Consider the following 21,420-nt stretch of genomic DNA (forward strand, 5'->3'; position numbering starts at 1 on the left):
CAAAGGGGAGAGAAAGTCATTATTTGTAATACTCTGATAGCCCTAGGCTTGTTAAACAAAATATGTTGTCTTGACTTGGAATATTATAACAAATAGCATTGAGATAAGAATATTTTCATGAAGAAATTAGAGCTGCTAAAGACCTTTTGTGTACCACGCTGAACCATTCAAACATTTTATTTGAATATCACACAGTTTGTGAACTTCCAGGCTTTGTTGGAATATGGTATATACCAAAATGACTGTGAATAGACAAAAGTAATATGTATCTCCTGGTTAGATTTTTGTCTTCCATCTTTTGGACTGCTCCCTTTAAGTGCGATATAAATTCTGTATTCTAGCCTGCTGTCCTTTGAAGAGATTCTTGTCACCTAAACAGTAACTCTCTTAAATGCATTATTTTGGGACCTGTACCCAAAAAGCATTATCTCTAATGACATTTCTTTAAGTTTGTAAGTCTTTTTCTTTTGGATGTTCTCCTTTATGTTTTAATATATAGCATTTCATTTCTTAAAATTTGAAAACAGAAACTGCTTTATGATGGTAAAAGAACTTAATGCTTATTTTCAGGCTTTTCTTCCTGGAATGTAGATGTGAATAAGAAAGTAAAGACACGTTTAAGTAGGGTTGCAATAAGATATTTCTCCTTTTTGCTAGATTATATATAATGTTCTAGAAATAAATGTGTGGGAGAACAAGCACAATTGTCAGAGATCCAATTTCAAAGTGTTCTGTATCCAATAGAGAAAAGAGACATTTTATTTTCATTTCAGAGGGGCTGATCATTGACATTTACCTTTGTTTTTCTCTTTTATTTTCACTATTTGAACATGATCAGTCTGCTTGTGCTGTCCAGAAGGTATAGGATTCAAAGAGAGGTTGTAGAGAGGGGGGGATAAAAAGGAAGCTGTACTTCTCGTCCTGTGAAATCTTTGCTATTGCTGTTTTTTATTTTTGTATTTTTTTGAGTTATGTACCTTCAGAGCAAGCAAATTTTAAATATTACTCCCTTTTGAAAAAGGAAAGGAATTTTATGTTGTTTTCATTCCTCACATCCCTGCCACCTTTTGCATGAGTTTCCTTTTTACCTCCTTGCCACCCTCCTCCCTTTAAAAACATTATTTCTTTTTTCTTTTTAGTATGAGTTTGTTTTTTTGTTTTGTTTTTTTTTTTTTTATTTATTTTTTCCCATCCCACAGATCAGGCTGCAGCTGTGGGATACTGCGGGTCAGGAACGTTTCCGTAGCCTCATTCCCAGTTACATCCGTGATTCTGCTGCAGCTGTAGTAGTTTACGATATCACAAGTAGGTATTTTGCAACGGGTTGACCTTTCTTATTTTTCTTGCTTGTTTGACTGATTTTATTGTTAGGTACGATTGCAATTATGGGACACAGCAGGTCAAGAGCGGTTCAGGAGCTTGATTCCTAGCTACATTCGTGACTCCACTGTGGCAGTTGTTGTTTATGATATCACAAGTGAGTGGGGGGGGAATTACGCATTTCTAATCTTCTTTCAACCTTTAGCTTAGTTGCATGCATGTTCTTGTTTTGTGCTTGTTTTCTATACCGGCATGTAAAATTGAGTTTTATCATACCAGACCTTATCACACACCATCTAGGTCAGAGTATTTGCTTCATTGTTTGTACCAATATATCTTATTTCTACTATGCCAGGGTTTTTTGCCCCAGAAATTTTCATTTGGGTCTAATTATGAACCCTCTCCAAGGCTTTCTTAGTTACCCTGTTATCCCTAAGCTACACCATAATTATGGTTGGAAGAGTGTTTCCTTTTTTATTTAATTTGATTTCAGATTTCTTTAAAATAATCTGCATTTATGTCTCTTGCCAAGTTTTCCAAATCCTTCAAGGCTTCTACTGAGGCTGTTAAAAGCTTCTGCTAACCAGCTTTTCTCTGCTTTCACCTTCTAGCCATCCTCTATATAGAGGAAGAGCAGAGAAAACTTAATTTTTGTTAATCATTTTCATTTGAGTGAAATCTGGATTCTCTGACTAGTTCATTTACTTTGTTGCTAACAAGTGACACTTTTCATTTCTCTCCAAGAAAAACATTTAAATGGGAGACTAAAACAAGTGATGGTCTTCCTTTTTCTTTTCCCTCAAGACTGAATAATAATGCCTTTGGCATTTTAAGTGACTGTAAATTTTGAATAGAGCCTTGATGACTGCCAGGGAAATGCTATCTGATTAAAATTGTCTTTGTAAATTGGTTTATGATATATTAGGCAATATTAAGTATCATTCCATATAGTACTCCATAATTTATAGGAAAACCAGGATAGTACCACATCTTGGACTTCTTTAAAAACATAAACTATAATATTAGCATACATTTTTACAAATTTGCTCAAACAGAAATCATATTTACTTAAGAATAATTACAGTGGCAGAATTATAAGTTAGAGGTTTGCATTCAGAAACTTTTTATTTTGGTTAGGTGCCAAATGCAGTCCTTCTTTTCTTGAAGCTTTTCTTTGGGTTGCTACCTGTTTTAAAAATGTATGTTCATTATTGTGCTGTCACAAGTTTTGCAGCTTTAAAATGTTTGTGCTTACTTTAACCAAATCAAGTAAAACCAGGTGTATTCTTTGAAATTTGTGCACATGCGGTTAAAATATTAGCAAATTGTTTTCTTTAGCTGCTTTAAGAATTATTGAAGTACTCAGAATCCAGGGCTGGAAAAGATGGGTTTTGTTTTAAGTGATTCTGGTACATTAAACTAATAAACTCCAAGTTAAAGTGATCACAAACTGAATAAGCAATGCAAACAGAGTGGTGTTGAAAGCTATTGAAAGGCTTTACAAATTTTGTGGATGTGTTGGGACTTACTGGCTGACGTACTTTTGGAGATGCTTTCTTTGTCACGTTTGGTATGTGTAAGTAATCAAAAGAGCATTGTGGCAACATGACACCATCTTATCTGCCATAGCTATCCTTTCATCGTTTAAATATTTTTTTTCAGTTACATATAGTATACTCATCTGGTCATGTACAAAAATTTTAAACTATTATAAAAGTTACCTTGTGGATTTTATTCTTGTGATTTGTTTAGATAACTGATACTTGTACTCAGATAAAATGGAGTTATGTTGCAGGCACATTAAAGGTGGGTTCTAATGTGCCAACCTCCTTCCAACTTCCAGTGCTTTTTTTTTTTCCTTTTTTGGTCCTTCACTTGGGAAGTTACTTGCAATAACACTAATCTCTGTCCACCTTCCTATATACCAGATGTTAACTCCTTCCAGCAAACTACAAAATGGATTGATGATGTCAGAACAGAAAGAGGAAGTGATGTTATCATCATGCTAGTAGGAAATAAAACAGATCTTGCTGACAAGAGGTATGGAATGATTTCATATGTATATGGAATGTTTGATTTCTTTGTTAAGTAGCCTATTATTTTTGTTAGTGAATCCTATTATTTTTGTTAGTTTTAAAAGGAGACTTATTTAATCCTTAATCTTATGCCCCCATCCCTTTTCTTTAGTGTAAGAACCTGAAATAGGTAAACTCAGTCCTGGAAACTCCCTAATAGTCCAGTGGTTAGAATTCTGTGCTTTCACTGCCAAGGGACATGGGTTCAATCTCTCATTGGGAAACTAAGATCCCACAAACCCCCCGCAGTGTGGCCAAAAAAAAAAAAACACACGTTAAACTCAGTCCTTAAAATAATTATTTTTGTGTGTAAACCCATATATAAATAACTCGTGCAAGATTGTTTACACATGAAGCTGATAGCTATTTTGTATTTTTTAGGCCTCATATTAATAAATAAAAGCAGTATTCTGTTAGAGAACAAAATATTTTTAAAAACAAAATCCTATCTTTAAAAAAGTATTCATAATGATTAAATGCACACTCTTTTGCTAGCCTTATAAATATTCATTATAATTCAGTAGTGTCGTTTTTTTCTTTTCTTTTTTTAATTGTATGGTTGAGCCAAACTGTGAGGTTGAACTGAATAGCTTGATTGTGATACCTTAGTCAAATGAGCAAAGACATATTCAAGTCACAGGATGCAAAATGTATTAACATTCACTGTAGAACCCATGGCTTGAATATCTGCCTTTAGCATTCCTCAGTGATCTACTAGATAGTCCTTCTGCTTTAAGTAATCTTGACAATTTAATATTTGAGGTTTTTACTGTTTATTCATTAGTTGGATATTGAAATTCCAGTAATGAACTTTTGCTGTTAATTTAAAAGTTATAAAGAAATACAGTATGTTAAAAACTTATGAAATGTAAAGCCTGTTTCTGCTCACAGTACCTCATTTGGAATTGGCAAGAAAGTCTTTCTTTATTTAAAAGTAAATTCAGCATATGACTTCATCTTTTCTTTATGAAAATCATTTTTTGGACTTCAATGCTATTATATAAATTTTCATTATTTATCTTCACTATGAGAATTTGAAGATCTTATATATATATATATTCTTGTAGTGGAGAGTCCCAGGATACCTTCACTATTAAAAGAAAGATAATATATATATTTGTTTCTCTTTATAGCTAGAGTTATCTAAAAGGATGCATACAAGAGTCTGTTCTTTTACTGCATAATAGTTGAGTATACAGATATAGAAAGGTATCTAAATTATGTTTATAGTAACTTTTCTTTAAGATAATATTTGTCCATTGCTTTAGAACTTCTTTCTCAGTAATTTTTGCCAGACTATTGCCTATTAGCTTTCACATTTAAAAGAATTAAGAGTCTTAAAAAAATTTAATTAAAAAAAACAAAAGAATCGGAGTCTTATCATTCCATTAAAATAATTTTGTTTTTTCATCTATTTTTATTATTATTTATTACTTCATCTATTTATTAATGTAACAGTTGCCTTGTTTTTCCAATGAAGTATAGTTGATTTATAGTGTTTCAAGTATATAGCAAAATGATTCAGAAAAAATAATGGCTCAGTTATATTAATACATATATATGTATTTATCCTTTTTTAGATTCTTTTCCATTATAGGTTATTATAAGATACTGAATATAGTTTCCTGTGCCATGCAGTAGCTCCTTGGTGTTTATCTGTTTTACATACAGTGTGTATCTGTTAATCTGAAATTCCCAATAAAATAATTTTTAAATGAGGAAAAAAATTAAAAAAAAATTTTTACAGCATTAAAAGAAAATCTTTGGTACTAGGTGGCTTTTCATAAGCATAACATGGAATCCTAATGCCTTAAAGGGAAAGATTGATAAGTTTGAATACATAAATATAAAAATTGTATTCACCTATTCAATCAGTTCAGTTCAGTTGCTCAGTTGTGTCTGACTCTTTGCGACCCCATGAATCGCAGCACGCCAGGCCTCCCTGTCCATCACCAACTCCCAGAGTTCACTCAGACTCACGTCCATCGAGTCAGTGATGCCATCCAGCCATCTCATCCTCTGTCATCCTCTTCTCCTGCCCCCAATCCCTCCCAGCATCAGAGCCTTTTCCAATGAGTCAACTCTTCACATGAGGTGGCCAAAGTACTGGAGTTTCAGCTTCAGCATCAGTCCTTCCAGTGAACACCCAGGACTGATCTCCTTTAGGATGGACTGGTTGGATCTCCTTGCAGTCCAAGGGACTCTCAAGAGTCTTCTCCAACTCCACAGTTCAAAAGCATCAGTTCTTCGGCACTCAGCTTTCTTCACAGTCCAACTGTCACATCCATACATGATCTCTGGAAAAACCATAGTCTTGACTAGACAGACCTTTGCTGGCAAAGAATGTCTCTGCTTTTCAATATGCTATCTAGGTTGGTCATAACTTTCTTTCCAAGGAGTAAGCGTCTTTTAATTTCATGGCTGCAGTCACCATCTGCAGTGATTTTGCAGCCCCCCAAAATAAAATCTGACACTGTTTCCACTGTTTCCCCATCTATTTGCCATGGAATGATGAGACCGGACGCCATGATCTTAGTTTTCTGAATGTTGAGCTTTAAGCCAACTTTTTCACTCTCCACTTTCACTTTCATCAAGAGGCTTTTTAGTTCCTCTTCACTTTCTGCCATAAGCGTTTCTTATGATGTACTTTGCATATAGGTTAATAAGCAGGGTGACAGTATACAGTCTTGACATACTCCTTTTCCTATTTGGAACCAGTCTGTTGTTCCATGTCCAGTTCTAACTGTTGCTTCCTGACCTGCATACAAGTTTCTCAGGAGGCAGGTCAGGTGGTCTGGTATTCCCATCTCTTTAGGAATTTTCCACATTTTATTGTGATCCACACAGTCAAAGGCTTTGGCATAGTCAATAAAGCAGAAATAGATGTTTTTCTGGAACTCTCTTGCTTTTTCCATGATCCAGTGGATGTTGGCAATTTGATCTCTGGTTCCTCTGCCTTTTCTAAAACCAGCTTGAACATCAGGAAGTTCACGGTTCACATATTGCTGAGGCCTGGCTTGGAGAATTTTGAGCATTAGTTTACTAGCATGTGAGATGAGTGCAATTGTGCGGTAGTTTGAGCATTCTTTGGCATTGCCTTTCTTTGGGATTGGAATGAAAACGGACCTTTTCCTGTCCTGTGGCCCCTGCTGAGTTTTCCAAAATTGCCTGCATATTGAGTGCAGCACTTTCACAACATCATCTTTCAGGATTTGAAATAGCTCAACTGGAATTCCATCACCTCCACTAGCTTTGTTCGTAGTGATGCTTTTAGATTGGCCATTATTCAAAAGATTGATAATGCACTGTATCATCGTCTGAATAAATAAGAACTCTCATACACTGAAAATGTAACTAATACAATTTTTAGCAGAAACAGTTTAACATCAGTATTTAAAATACTTTTTGACTGAAATCTACTTCCAATAACTTACTCCATAGATATACCCACAGAAATTTGAAAAGATGAACATAGAGGAGTTATTATTGTACCATTATTTGTAATATTAAAGAATTAAAATCAGTCTAAATGACTGGTAGTAGTAGTAGTATTTTATTAATATAAGTGAAATTCTTTGAGTCAGTAAAAAAGGAAAAAAGAGGAATTTATTGCTGGCTTACACATGAAGCTTAAAAACCCTTGATCGTTGCATATACCTGAATCCTTTGTCTTTAAAACAAGGAAATAAATAAGATGGTTCTGTGGCCTAGAACAAATCTGTGTAAGAATAAATGAAATTTAACTAGTATTTTTTGGGAAGAGAGTGGGATTATATAGGAGTTTATTGTATTGGTCTTTTAAAAATTACTGTTGTAATCAGATAAAAAAAGTTTTAATAACAGCAATTTAAAGTTAAATGCTTTTCCACTTTCTTTGACAATTAGTTTTTTCATGAAAACTGAAAGACCAGAATATATCTGTTATAGTGTCTTAGCACCTAGATGCTCGGTATTCTTTTTGTCCTGTGTAGCCCAGTGCTTCACAGATGTTTCAAACCTGAGAATCACTTGGTAAACATGGTATATTAGACCCTCTTTTAAGATTCTGGCTATAGAGGATTGTGGTCAACTTTAAATTTTTTGATGTTTTTGAGCCTCCTTCCAGATTCAGTTAATCCAGAGTAGGTTCCTTGAATCTATGTTTTAATTAATCTTTCTAGGTATGTGCATGCTAAGTTGTTTCAGTCATGTCTGACTCTGTGGGACCCAGTGGACTGTAACCTGCCAGGTTCCTTTGTCCATGGGGATTCTCCAGACAAGAACACTGGAATGGGTTGCCATGGATGGCCTCCTGCTGGGGATCTTCCTCACCCAGGGATCAAACCTGTGTCTCTTTGTCTCCTGCATTAGCAGGCAGGTTCTTTACCACTCGTGCAACCTAGGAAGTCTCAGTCTTTCTAGGTGCTTCTGACAAATCCAAACCACTGTTGTGAACCTTGGTATAGCTAACTTTGAACCATTTTATTGAGGTGACTTATAGTTCTACAACTAGTTAGAATTTCTACCTGGAATCCTTCACATGTAGGGTTTATGGACTAATAATCATTGATTCAGGAGATATTTATTGAGTATCATGCATATTTCAGAGGATGCTACTCTTAGGATAGTGAACTAAAATTTTCAAGGAGATTTTATTCCAGTGAATAAACCAGGCAATAAGTAAATAAAAAAAATAGCATGTTTTATAGTGATATATGCTAAGGTTGAAAATAAAGCAGGGAAAAGGAATATGAAATGTTAAGGACAAGTTTTTAATATTAGATGGGATAGCAGTGGAAAAGCTCCCTGAAAAGATGATTGGTGACTTTTGAGTAAAGAAGCTAAGGAAGTGAGGGAGTTAACTATACCAGTATGTTGAGGAAGAAAAGGTCCTAGGCAGATGACTCAGAAAATACAAAATTACTGAGTCGGGAATACACTTATTTGAGAGACAGCAAGGAATCCTATATAACTGATAAAGAGAATGATGGAAAGAGCAATATGGAAATGAAATGAAATTAAAATAAAATGAAAGATAGTGAAGGCCAAATCATGTAGCACAAAGTAAAAACTTTCTGAATGAGATTGGAGGGTTTAAGCAGAGGAGTAGCTTCTCATAGGTCACTGTTTGCTCTGTTGAAAATGCATAAGGGGAGAAGAGAAGAGGATAAACTAGACTTGATTCCAAGCAAGAAATAATGATGACTTGGACCAGGATAGTGGTAACTTGTGTGGTGATCAGTAGTCAAATTTAGATATTTTGAAGATAGAACTGACAGGATATACTGATGTGATAGATAGAATATATACTGATGGATGGAATATATTATGTTGGGGAAGGAGTCGTCAAGAATGACCCCTAGATTTTTGGCCTGAGAAACCGTCATTAACTGAGACAGGAGAGACTGCATCAAGAAACAGTTTCGGAGGGAATATCATGACTTCAGCTTTTGGTCATTTTAAGTGTAGAAAGGCTATTAGCTATCCTAATAATTAGAGGTCAGGTAGGCAGTTGGCTGTGAGCATGCAATTCAGAGCAGCAGTCCAAGCTAGATATATAAGTTGAGAGTCATCAGCATATAGATGATATTTAAAGCCATGAGACTGCATAGGATCTCCAAGGCAGTAATTGTAGATAGAGACAAGGTCCAATGAGTAAGTTTTAGGGCATCTGAAATCATTGTTTTTCAGAAACCCATAGTGCTGAAGTGTTTAAAGTTCTGCTGCTGATTGTCAGCTTACTTTCAAATGGTTAAAAAAACATATTTTAAAAAATTTATACTTGAATACATAGAGAATGAGTGGATATAACAAGCAGATAGAATAAAGCATTAGCAGTTGAAGTATTATATATAAAGAATGATTTTGCTCTTAGAAGGTAGAGAAATTGTAGAATAGTATCTTCTTGTAGACCAGAAGAGAGCGGAATCTAGTACATTGGTATAAGTTTGAGGAATAAGGACAGTTCTTCCACAGTCGTGGGTCTAGAGGTAGACTATGAGGCACACACACAAGTAGATTGTAGGATAGATGTGGTGCGAGCTTGTAGAAATTCTCTTACATTGCTTTGGTTTTCTGTTTTGTAAGAAGTAAGATTTATCAGCTGATAGTTTCAGTTCAGTTCAGTTCAGTCGCTCAGTCGTGTCTGACTCTTTGCCACCCCATGATTCGCAGCGCACCAGGCCTCCCTATCCATCACCAACTCCCGGAGTTCACTCAAACTCATGTCCATTGAGTCGGTGATGCCATCCAGCCATCTCATCCTCTGTCTTCCCCTCCTCCTCCTGCCCCCAATCCCTCCCAGCATCACGGTCTTTTCCAATGGGTCAGCATTTTGCATGAGGTGGCCAAAATATTGGACTTTCAGCTTTAGCATCAGTCCTTCCAATGAACACCCAGGACTGATCTCCTTTAGAATGGACTGGTTGGATCTCCTTGCAGTCCAAGGGACTCTCAAGAGTCTTCTCCAACACCACAGTTCAGAAGCATCAATTCTTCGGTGCTCAGCTTTCTTCACGGTCCAACTCTCACATCCATATATGGCCTCTGGAAAAACCATAGCCTTGACTAGATGGACCTTTGTTGGCAAAGTAATAGCTCTGCTTTTGAATATGCTATCTAGGTTGGTCATAACTTTCCTTCCAAGGAGTAAGCATCTTTTAATTTCATGGCTGCAATCACCATCTGCAGTGATTTTGAAGCCCCCAAAAATAGTCTGACACTGTTTCCACTGTTTCCCCATCTATTTCCTATGAAGTCGTGCGACCGGATGCCATGATCTTAGTTTTCTGAATGTTGAGCTTTAAGCCAACTTTTTCACTCTCCTCTTTGACTTTCATCAAGAGGCTTTTTGGTTCCTCTTCACTTTCTGCCATAAGGGTGGTGTCATCTTAGATCCATTTAATTAGAATAGTTGCTTATTCATTAAACACCTATATGATTGCTGGGCACAAGGAACACCAAGATAAATGAGAGAATACTGCTCTTGAAGAGCTGACATCTTGAGAAGCTTCCCTGTAAAAGAAGCATTAATACTGTGTATCAAGAAACTTTAACATATGTGACTTTAACTCACTTGTTCCAGTTATAGAAATCCACAAAATCCAACCTAAAGAAATGATCCAAAGTGCTCAAAGCACAAAGATGTCCATAGCAACATTTTCACAGTAGTGTAAAATTTGAAAGCAACATACATTTTTAATACTTTGAGACTGGTTAAAATAGATAAATGTCTAGCCATTAAAAATTGTTTTACATTAAAAAATTTTAATCACAAAACTAAATTTTTATAATCTGATATTAAAATATTGGGTTGGCCAAAAAGTTTGTTTGGGTTTTTCTGTAGACTGTTACAGGAGACCCAAACGAACTTTTTGGCCAACCCATTAAGCTATTAAAGTTTTTAAAATTTAAAAAATAAAAGTGAGCTCAGCAGGTAAAAGCAAATCATTTAAAAAAATGCCCTTAAAAAATGTTTAGTTGGGTGAAAATACGGAAGTGCACAGATTTTAAGTGTAGTTGATTTATAATGTTGTACTAATTTCTGCTGTATAACAAAGTGATTCAGTTATGTATGCATTCTTTTTTATATATTCTTTTCCATTATGGTTTATCATAAAATATTAAATATAAGTCCCTATGCTATACACCTCTGGTTCTTGTTTATCCACTCTGTATACTTTGAATCTGCTAACCCCAAACTTCACTCCATCCCTCCCTTCCTCAGCAGCCACAGGTTTGTTCTTTATGTTTGTGAGTCTGTTTCATTTATATCATATTTTAGATCCTATATATAAGTGATATCATATGGTATTTGTCTTTCTGACTTAAGAAGTGCACAAATTTTAAGTATATTGCAGTTTTTTTACTCAAACTAGTCTTACCTGTATAACCAGCACCGTATTAAGAAAAGTTCAGAACCTTGTTTATAATCTTCATATCATCATCTTTCAAAAAGGTGAATTTGTTTTTTTTATTTTTCTACAGGCAAGTGTCAATCGAGGAAGGAGAGAGGAAAGCCAAAGAGCTGAATGTTATGTTTATTGAAACTAGTGCAAAAGCAGGATACAATGTAAAGCAGGTAAGTTATTTGAGAATGAGTGGGTTAAAGTTATCAAATTGAAAAAATATATTTTAAAATAATTGTATTAGTTTTCTATTCTCTAGTGTAAGATTTTCTTCCAGTTGACAGTAGCAAGCCTCATGAATTAGCAACATAACTACAGTGAACAGTGAAAAATCTAAATGTGGCATAGTTTGGGAAAAAGAGAGAAGAGACTTGTCAAACTTTTCAGATTGTTCATAGAACGAGTATTTCATTATGATTAGAAAATGATTGCTGGGTTGTAAACCTGCCATACTCTAACTGCATCCCTACTTTAAGGTGAATTTTCTTCATTTTAGTGTTTGATGAGAAGATTATGATAAAACAAGTATTTGCTTTCAGGGTTGGTATTTTGCTTGTTATAAAAATACATTCTGATTATTTTATCCTTAATAACTGCTGGTATTAACAGTGTTTATAACAGTGTTTATTCTTGTTTTGGAGAGCAGGAAAATATAGGGAGACCTCACTTTATCAAGTTGTTACCTTAAAGATAGGGGTAACCAAAAACTTACCTGCTTAATTCTTCACGTCTGCATATCATATAGAGTACTGTCCCAGATTTATAGGCTTTACCTCCCAATAAATTATTTTTTAAATCGTATGTTATCAGTAAAGGGGTAAAATTAAATCCTTGAAACTGAGTAAGTAGAGCTTTATGAAAAATTCTCATTGTAAGTAATACTGAATTGTCACTAATTTCGTCCTCATAGTATACTGTTTCATGGCTCCATATCTGCATTCATGCTGTGTTCTCTTTACTTAGAATACTCATTTTCTTCTTTCCTGACGGATACCTACCCATATTTTTAAGTTTCAGTTTAGATGTCAGCTATTTAGAAGTATTTTCTCTTACATTCTCCACCGTGCTGTTCTGTGCTTAGTTGCTTGATTGTGTCTGACTCTTTGTGACCCAATGGACTGTAGCTTACCAGGCTCCTCTGTCTATGGGGATTCTCCAGGCAAGAATACTGGAGTGGGTGCCATCTCCTCCTCCAGGGGATCTTCCCAACCCAGGGATCAAACCCAGGTCCCCCATTTCAGGTGGATTCTTTACCATCTGAGCCACCAGGGAAGCCCATTCTCCACCATACCTCCAGGTATTATCACTTAATGATAAATGACTCTCATGTGTGCTTTCACAGATCCTTGACCCCTGTGAAACCCCTGTTACAGAACTTACCACATTGTACTAAAATTGCTTTCCCATCAAAATTATATATTCTCAGAGCCTGCAAGTATATAAGGAATTTATTAAACAGTTTGAGTAATAAAAGTTGCTGTAATATTATCATATGTTACTGTATTAAGACAAAGAAGTGGGTAGCTTCATCTACCTTTCTCTATTACGGATGTTTTGATAAGGATGTGAAATAGTTGCTTATATGTTAGAATATGGACTTCTCCAAGACATCTTTGGATCTGGGTTAATGTCTAAAGAAGGGGTTGCTGTGGTCCCCTAGTCCCAACCTTAAGTAATCTCATAGGTTTAGTAACAGCTTTCTTGAGGTATAATTTGTGTACCACAAAATTCACTTGTTTTAAGTGTAGGATTCAGTTATTTTCGGTGAATTTACATCATTGTGCAACCATCAGCATAATTCAGCTTTAGAACATTTTCATCACTTGCCATGCAATTTTTTCTAAAAGCCTGACCCATACAGACAGATATTGATAGCCATTGAAAATGAAGAGAGACTTTTTACAGAACAATCTTATCCTGAATTTGAAACACATTTGCTACTTTATTATTTCTCCTTATTTAGATGATATGTCTGAATGTGTGGTTTTGCTAAAGTCCCTATTCTATTAGGACCTGATTTTGTTATTTTTTTAAATATAAATGTGACTAAAAGTTCCATTTTCAAACTTTGGAACAGAACTGCCTTTTAATGTTTTTGTAGCTTCTTAACTCATAAAAACCATTACGTTTTATTTTATAGAGAGTACCACGGTGTGTTAGAATTTTATTTCAATATTTAAAGACCTATGCCTTGTTAGCTTATATAATTAAGTTGCGGAAGAAAGAATCCTGGGGTTCTCACATGCCCATGAAATAATGAAAAATTAAAAAACAACTAAAATCTTATGTTAATAAGCACATTTAAGTAATAGGTTTAAAATCTTCCCCCCTAACTGTAGATAGTGCATCATATAGAATGCATTTCTGCCATGTGTGGAAATTACTGACTGATTTTAACTTTTAGATAAGAAATAAATCATAATCCATTTTTTAAAATTATTTTTTATGGATTATCTGTTCCTTGAGTTAGGTTTTATAAAGGAACTTAAAACTAATCAGCTAGAGTATCACTTTTAAAAACTTAATTTTTTAAATGACCAGTGGTTTTTAAATGGAAGTGTTTATCTTTTTAGTTGCACAAGTCACCCTAATTTTTTTTTTTTAAGTCTTTGATACTAGTTAGCTGTATAGAAAAATTCAAATTTTCCTAAGTAAAATCTTTATCAAATCTGCCCAGTAACCATTGCCCAATTCTTGACTGGACAGTGCACCTTGTGTGGTTGGAGTTCAGTGTTTATTTTCCTAGGATTAGAGATTAATGGGTCTCAATTTTAATGTGCATCAGTTACCTGAAAGTTTATATAAACTACTAGTTCCTGAGGCATGACTTACAGATATTGATTCAGTAAGTGTAGGTTAATATCCTAAAATCTACATTTTTAATAAGAATACCAAGGGATTTCTCATGCAAACCATACTTTGTAAAAAGACACAGAAAGCCATAGAGATGGTTTGTCAATTATATCAAATATATTCAGTGTGATAATTGTTTGAGCAAATATTAATTCCCTAATCCCTGTTAGATACAGAAGACAGGCCTCCTACACTCCAACTCCTCAATCTTTTGTAGAAGCCAAATTCAAAACATGAGGAATTAAATGTCATGTCTCCCAAGTGTCAAATGTGTCTTCATAAAGTAAGAGGACAAATGTAGTGAAACCCAGAAGCTCTCTTGATTTATTGCCTTGTTTGCTCCCATAACTTATTAACTGATAGCTGCTCCAACGTTGCCCAACTTTAGTTTACTCTCCATTCTGCTGCCAGAGTGATTGTTTTACAATACAGATCTGCTCAGGTTACATCTGTGAATTTTATCCTGAATTTTAAGCAAACTCCTTAATATGCTATGCTCTCCTGTTCAGAATATGTGATCTGGCCCCTCCATATATCACAATTCTAATCTTTGGCCACCACATACCCATACAATACATCTTTTTTTTTTTTAACAGTATTGTATTGGTTCTGCCACACATCAACATGAATCCTTCCTTCCTGTGTTCCCCATCCTGAACCCCCCACCTACTTCCCTCCCCGTACCATCCCTCCAGGTCATCCCAATACAATACATCTTAAAGTGCCTGAAGTTTACTGTGTTCTCACATTTTCATTGTATGTGATTGTCCTTTCTAACACACTCCTTCCTCCCTGTTTGCTATCTGTAATTAAAAGCCCAGATTAAACATAATCAAATGTAGATTAAGTGCCTTTCCTGTTTGTTGTAGTAGCACTTTTAATATTGAAGTTTTTTTGTCAGCTCTGCCTCCCATTAGACTGAACTCAATAAATGTTCATTGAATGAAAGAATAATATACTGAGCTTGATTAATAATTTATTGACTGTACTCGACTGTGTCTTAAGCTTAAAAAATCTAGGTTACATGGGGAATTTTCCTTCATTCAGTACCTTGACTGCAACTTAGATAAAGATACATTGAATTTGTTTTAATTTAGCTAAACTTATATTGAACTTTTTTCCATTCGTTTATTAAGATAAGTATTTATAGTGATATGTACACATCTTGAGTTTATAATTAGATGAATTTTGATAAATGTAATGACTGAGCGGGTTCACTTTTCACAATGACCACATTAAGGAAGATATAGAAATAGGTTGTTTGATTTCCAAATATTTGAGGCATTTCTGGATATTGTTATGGCTTCTAATTTAATTCTGCTGTGATCAGAGAATATCCTCTATAACATTTTAGTTATTTATAATTCACTGAGACTTGTTTTATGGCCTGGCACATGGCCTATGTTGATGAATGTTCCATGTGCCCTGGAAAAGAAAAACTCGTCTGCAGTTGTCAGGTACAGTGTTCTATAAATAATATCAATTAGGTCAAGACAATTGATAGCATTGTTCAAATCTTAGCCTTAGTAATTTTGGGAGGTAGGTAGTTCAGTCAATTACTGAGAATGGGGTATTAAATTTCTCTATAACAATATTTGTATTCATGGGAACTTAGTTCCCCAACCAGGGATTGAACCCGAGCCCTCAGCAGTGAAAGCATGGAGTCCTAACTATCGGAGCACCAGGGAATTCCTTCTGTCAGCTTTTACTTCGTGTGTGTTGAAGTTTTGTTATTAGATGCATACATGTTAATGTTGTTATCCTCCTAATGTGTTAATTTTTAAAATAATGAGAAATATTGCTCTTTAGCTCTAATAATACTCCTTTCCATTATCTGATCTTAATATGGCCACAGTAGCTCTCTACTTACTGTTTACTTGGTATCTCTTTTTCTTTGTCAAGTGGGTCTCTTGTAGATGTTATACAGTTGGATCTTTGTTTTTCCCTCTGGTGTGACAGTCTTTTAATTTGAGTGTTTGGTTTATTTAGATTTAATTGTAGTTAGGTTTATTTCTACCATTTGCTCTTTGCTTTCTACCTGTCCCTCTGTCATTTTTGTTTTAATCAAATATTTTTATGTTGTGTTTTAATTCCTCTTTTTGATCCTTAGCTTTTGTTCATAACCTTTTTAGTGGTTGCTCTAGGGGTTAAATTAGAGTTAGTATTATGCCATTTCATATGAGATTATGCACCCTGTCCTTTGTATTCTTGTTGTCACATATTTTGTATTTACATATATTATAAACCTCCATATTAAAGGTTTTTTTTTTTTTAGATTTACTTTTATGTTTTGACTGTGGTGGATCTTTACTACTGCATGTGGGCTTTCTTCAGTTGCAGCTCATGGGGGGCTACTCTCTAGTTGTGGTGCATGGGCTTCTCATTGCAGTGGCTTCTCTTGTGAAGAACTGGCTCTAGGTGCATGGGCTCAGTAGTTGCAGTGCATGGGCTCAGTAGTTGCGGCTCATGGGCTATAGAGCACAGGCTCAGTAGTTGTGGCATACAGGCTTAGTTGCTCTGCAGCTTGTGGATCTTCCAGCACAGGGATCTAACTAGTGTCCCTTGCATTGCAAGGCAGATTCCTAACTACTAGATCACCAGGGAAGCCCAATAAATATTTAAATTTTTGCTTTAAACAGTAATTAAAAGAAGAAAAAAGATAATCCTATTTACCTATATATTTACCATTTCCAGTGCTCTTCATTCCTTCTTACAGATCTGTTTCACCTGATATTTTTCTTTAGCCTAAATAACTTTCTTTACTGTTTGTTTCAGGGGTCTCCTAGTGATAAATTCTCTCTGCTTTCACGTATGCCAAAAGGCCTTTTGAAGAATGTTTTTGCGAGTTTTTAAATTTTGTTTTGGAAAGAGATTTTTCTCTTCCATTACTTCAAAGTTGCCTTTCTATTGTCTTCTGGCTTCCATTGTTTTTAATGAGAAGGGAACTCTAATTTATATTATTCTCTGTTTGTAATGTGTTGTTTTAAAGTATTTTTCCTGTCCCATTTTCTCATTTTCTCCAGTGGCACATCTATTAAATGACTTGATATTATCCCATGCCTGCTAGTCATTAAGGCTTCTACTCATTGTTTTTATGATCTTATTTTCCTTTCTTTTCAGATTATATATTATTATTGAAGTGTCTTAAAGTTCACTGATCCTTTTTCTGCCATATCTAAACTGTTAGGAAATCCATCCAGTGAATTTATTATTTCAGATATTTTAATTCAGTCCTAAATTTTTTTTATTTCTTAAAATTCCCATTTCTTTATCAGAATTCCCCATCTGTTCAATCATTATGGCCATTGTTACCTTTAAGTTCTTAAACATATTTGAGTAATTGCTTTGAAGTTCTTGTCTGCTAATTCCACCATGGGAAGTATCTGATGGCTCAGCAGTAAAGCATCTACCTGCAGTACAGGAGATGCAAGTTCAATCCATGTGTCAGAAAGATCCCCTGGAGAAGGAAATGGCAACCCACTCCAGTATTCTTGCCTGGGAAATCCTGTGGACAGAAGATCCTGGCGGGCTACAGTCTGTGGCGTCTCAAAAGAGTCGGACACGACTGAGTGACTAAACAGCAACAAATTCCAACGTTTGGGTCAGCTAAGAGCCTATTTCTGTTGGCTGTTTGCTTTTTCTCTTGACTCTAGGTAGATTTTTCTTTTCTGTTTCATGTATCTAGTAATTTTTTATTGTATGCTTGGCATAGTATATACATAGAGATTCTGGTTTCTGTATTTTTCTCTAAAATTTGGGATTGTATTGTGGCAGGTTGTTATATTGCTGGCTGATGATCATGAATTTGTATAGTTTGATATTATGCATTGTTTGGGTGGACCTGTAGAAAGCCTGAGATGTTTAGTAAGCTTTTCTATTTTGGTGAGATTCAAACTCTAAGCTATATCCCTGATGCAGGCGGTAGCTGAAATCTCTGCTCATTTCTTTCAGCATTCTTTCTAGCTTTTGCTTTCAAGTAGTTCCTTGAAGTCACCTACATGGTGACTCCTTAGAGCTTCTCCTACATATGTACCACTAAGGAGTTAACTGAGGGTTTGTAGGAATTTTATGTGTTGATTTTAGGGCCCCTCCTCTTGGCTCCCTCCTTTTTGTTATTTCCTTCATCAGTATGGCCATCCTGGTAGTCAGTTGACACCTCAAACATGTAAAACTCTAGTTTTTGCTTGAGTTCTAGCCACCCTTTATTGTACAAGCTAGGATTGGCTCTTGGGAAAACCTGTTAATAAGCATGACTCTCACCCATTGAGTGTGGGTTCCGTTTTTCCCAGGATTGAATTACTCCTAGTTTGTATGTCCTCTTGTCCTCTTGTTACTCTTGAAAGTCTTCAAATAGTTGTTCAGAGTTAATAATTGCTATCTGCAAGAGTATTAGTCCTATACAAGCTGCTGTGCTGTTACCAAAAGTGGAGTCTATCTTGAACTGGGGTAAAAATTAAAATATCTGATAAATGAAATAGCTGAGACTATTTAGCATGTACATACTTAGTCTTATTTAATATTGAAGGTTAGTTTACTCCTGGATTCTGTATGTTGTTGCTTATCTAAGATCAATATCAGTAGATCTTTGAAGTAAATTATTTGGTCAGTGAGTAACATATCAAAAGAAGTGATTTTGAAGAAATAATGTCAAATTCCTTCGGAGTTTTTGTTGTAGGTCAGTAACAATTTAGAAATGGTGCTGGTATTCAAAAATTTACTAGGTAAATTTTACAGTCCAGTCACTACCATGGAACACATTGGGAATCACACTCTTGTGAGCTGTTCAGTAACCATTGTGTATGTTTTATTCAGCCATGTGTTTGCAAAACAGAGTTCCTTTTGATGATTGTGCATTGTACTCATTTTATTTGACAAAATCATGCCTTTTCACCGAAGGTAGACAGAAGTCATTCTGTATATAAGACATGTTTATCAGTACTAAAGGTACCATCTAGTTGTACTTCACATATACAGAGATGTGTTTTTAGTTTTTTCTGCTAATTGGATTCCTCCCCACTCCCTCATGTACTGGCTTATAATACATATAATAAAAGCTTAAAATAGGCTTTCTCTATTGCTTGTTTTCCTTTTTAAACAATTCTAGGAGAGATTTCACTAATGCATCATTTAATGTCTAACCATGGTTCAAGTAATTGGGTCTTAGTGCCTGAGAGCTTTGGCTTAAAATAAAATAAATTTATTCCTACTCATTATTGCTACTTATTCTTCTTATTTAAAAATGGTCTTGGCTTAAAACCTTTTACTCTTTGGTTTAAGCACTTAACTCTAAAATCGTCATGGAAACAGCGTAAGAAAAATTTATCCTTTATTTTTCTAAATTTGTTCTTAAAAAACAGTAATATTGTTTGTGAAAGTGGTCTCATATTAAAATTGCTGAAGGAAATGGTAATGACAAGGTAATATTTAAGGTTCTACCTCATTTTTCATCTGATGATTAATTCATTATTTTAGTAAAGTATTCAGTGTGTGGGTGTTACCCTTCTTGCTATATTATGTAATTTTGCATTACTGGAAAATGAAATAGAACTGAAACACTCCTTGATCTTTCTCTTCTAAAATCATCAATACTTATCAGAAGAAAAAGATTTGTTTGAAAGAGAGAGGAGGACTTTTTGGGAAATTAATGATAACTGATGGGCATCAGCACTAACAACTCAGTGAAAACTTGTGTGCTGTTCATAGTGGAGTTGCATGTATATATGAAAAAAATTGTTTTATATGGCTGAGAAGACATACTTACTTTAAGCATTGGTAGGGATGGTGTCTCTGCCACACCACCATATCCCATGTCCACCATAGTTCTTGACTCATAGCAGATCTTAATCTTGTAATTTATCACATACCTTATTCCACAAGTATCAAGTGCCTACAGTGTATTACCACTGTTGGTTCTTCAGAGAATATAAAGTTCTCGGCTTCAAAACATTTATAGCTGAGGAAAAGAATCACGTTCTCATGAAATCTGTGTAGTGAAAGGTAGGTAGTATATGATAAAAGATGCAAATGCTACATGATAGTAAGATATTATTGAGATGTGAAGTGAATAGTGACACATGAATAAGATCATATTCAGATAGGATGATCAAGGAAGACTTTGTTTATAAATGCCGCAAAAGGGACTTCGTTGGTGGTCCAGTAGCTAAGACTCCATGCTGCCAACACAGGGCTCTCAAGTTCAATCCCTGTCTGGGGACTAGATCCTGTGTGCCACAACTAAGACCTGGTGCAGCCAAATAAATAAATAATTATTTTAATGCTGTGAAAAAAGTTAAATCCTTGAGAAGTATATTTGAGAACTTCCTGATGGTCCAGTGATTAAGACTCTGCACTTGCAGTGCAGTGGACATGGGTTCAGTCCCTGGTCAGGGAACTAAGATCCCACATGCTGTATGGCTCAGCCCCCCCCCAAAAAAAGGAACATACTTGATTTAGATACATAAAAGACAGATGATACTCCAAGAAAGAAGAGCAGTTAACATACAGTACAAGACTGCCTAGTACACATTGTATAAATACTTGTCATAAATCATAAATACTAAGTTTAAAACATTTCTTTGTTGTCTTCTTACCAAGTACTTTACATACAGTATATAAATGCTTAGATTTTTGTTGAATACAAGAATGAATCCATGTAACAGTGCTCTAAGTCTGCTGCTATTGTTGTCCTGATTTTAGAAGATCTGAGACACAGAAATTATACAGTTTTTTCCAAATTACCCAGCTACTATGTGTTAGAACCACTTAATATACCAAGTGTTGATCTCACTTATTCTCACAGTATCCCTGTGAAGTAGATAGGTATATCCATCTCACTGAGAGGAAACCAAAGTTTTAGAGGGTAAGTGACTTGCTTAAGATTATAGCTGAAGCTAGAATTTGAACCCAGGTCTATTATCTGTGCTCTTAACCCTACACCATTCTGCTTCTTTCATATTTAACCTTACCCCTAATTTATCCTTTTGTGCTTTATATCCCTAACACAGTAGGACTTTAATATCACTGAATGGTCAGGAATCCATATATAAGTGGATATGAACTGGTTAAATGAGAAATTATTATATTGACCATGTTCTTATTAATTCACTCATCAGGTATTTATTGATCCCCTCCTACATGCCTAGTTTTGTTGTGTTACAGGCACTGGAGATACAATAGTTAGCAAAATATCATAATTCCATACCATTATGAAGTTTGCATTCTAGTATGAAAAGTTAGGCAATAAATGAGAATACAGTACTTCATGAGGCTATAAGTGCTTTGGAAAA

At 35.0% G+C, this 21,420-nt stretch overlaps 1 protein-coding gene across 2 annotated transcripts in view; it reads left to right on the top strand.

Annotated features, from left to right (window-relative positions):
• RAB6A (RAB6A, member RAS oncogene family) overlaps positions 1-21,420 on the top strand; it is a 90,193-nt gene that overhangs the window by 56,005 nt on the left and 12,768 nt on the right. The window contains exons 4-6 of one of the 2 annotated variants that reach the window (XM_027562945.1): positions 1,200-1,305; positions 3,249-3,360; positions 11,361-11,454. In XM_027562945.1, the coding sequence (XP_027418746.1) occupies positions 1,200-1,305; positions 3,249-3,360; positions 11,361-11,454 (312 nt within the window). Of the gene's footprint in view, positions 1-1,199; positions 1,306-1,371; positions 1,478-3,248; positions 3,361-11,360; positions 11,455-21,420 lie in introns of both variants that reach the window. The other variant, XM_027562944.1, reaches the window with a different exon arrangement.

Source organism: Bos indicus x Bos taurus, chromosome 15 (assembly GCF_003369695.1).
Source record: "Bos indicus x Bos taurus breed Angus x Brahman F1 hybrid chromosome 15, Bos_hybrid_MaternalHap_v2.0, whole genome shotgun sequence".
Lineage (NCBI taxonomy): Eukaryota > Metazoa > Chordata > Mammalia > Artiodactyla > Bovidae > Bos > Bos indicus x Bos taurus.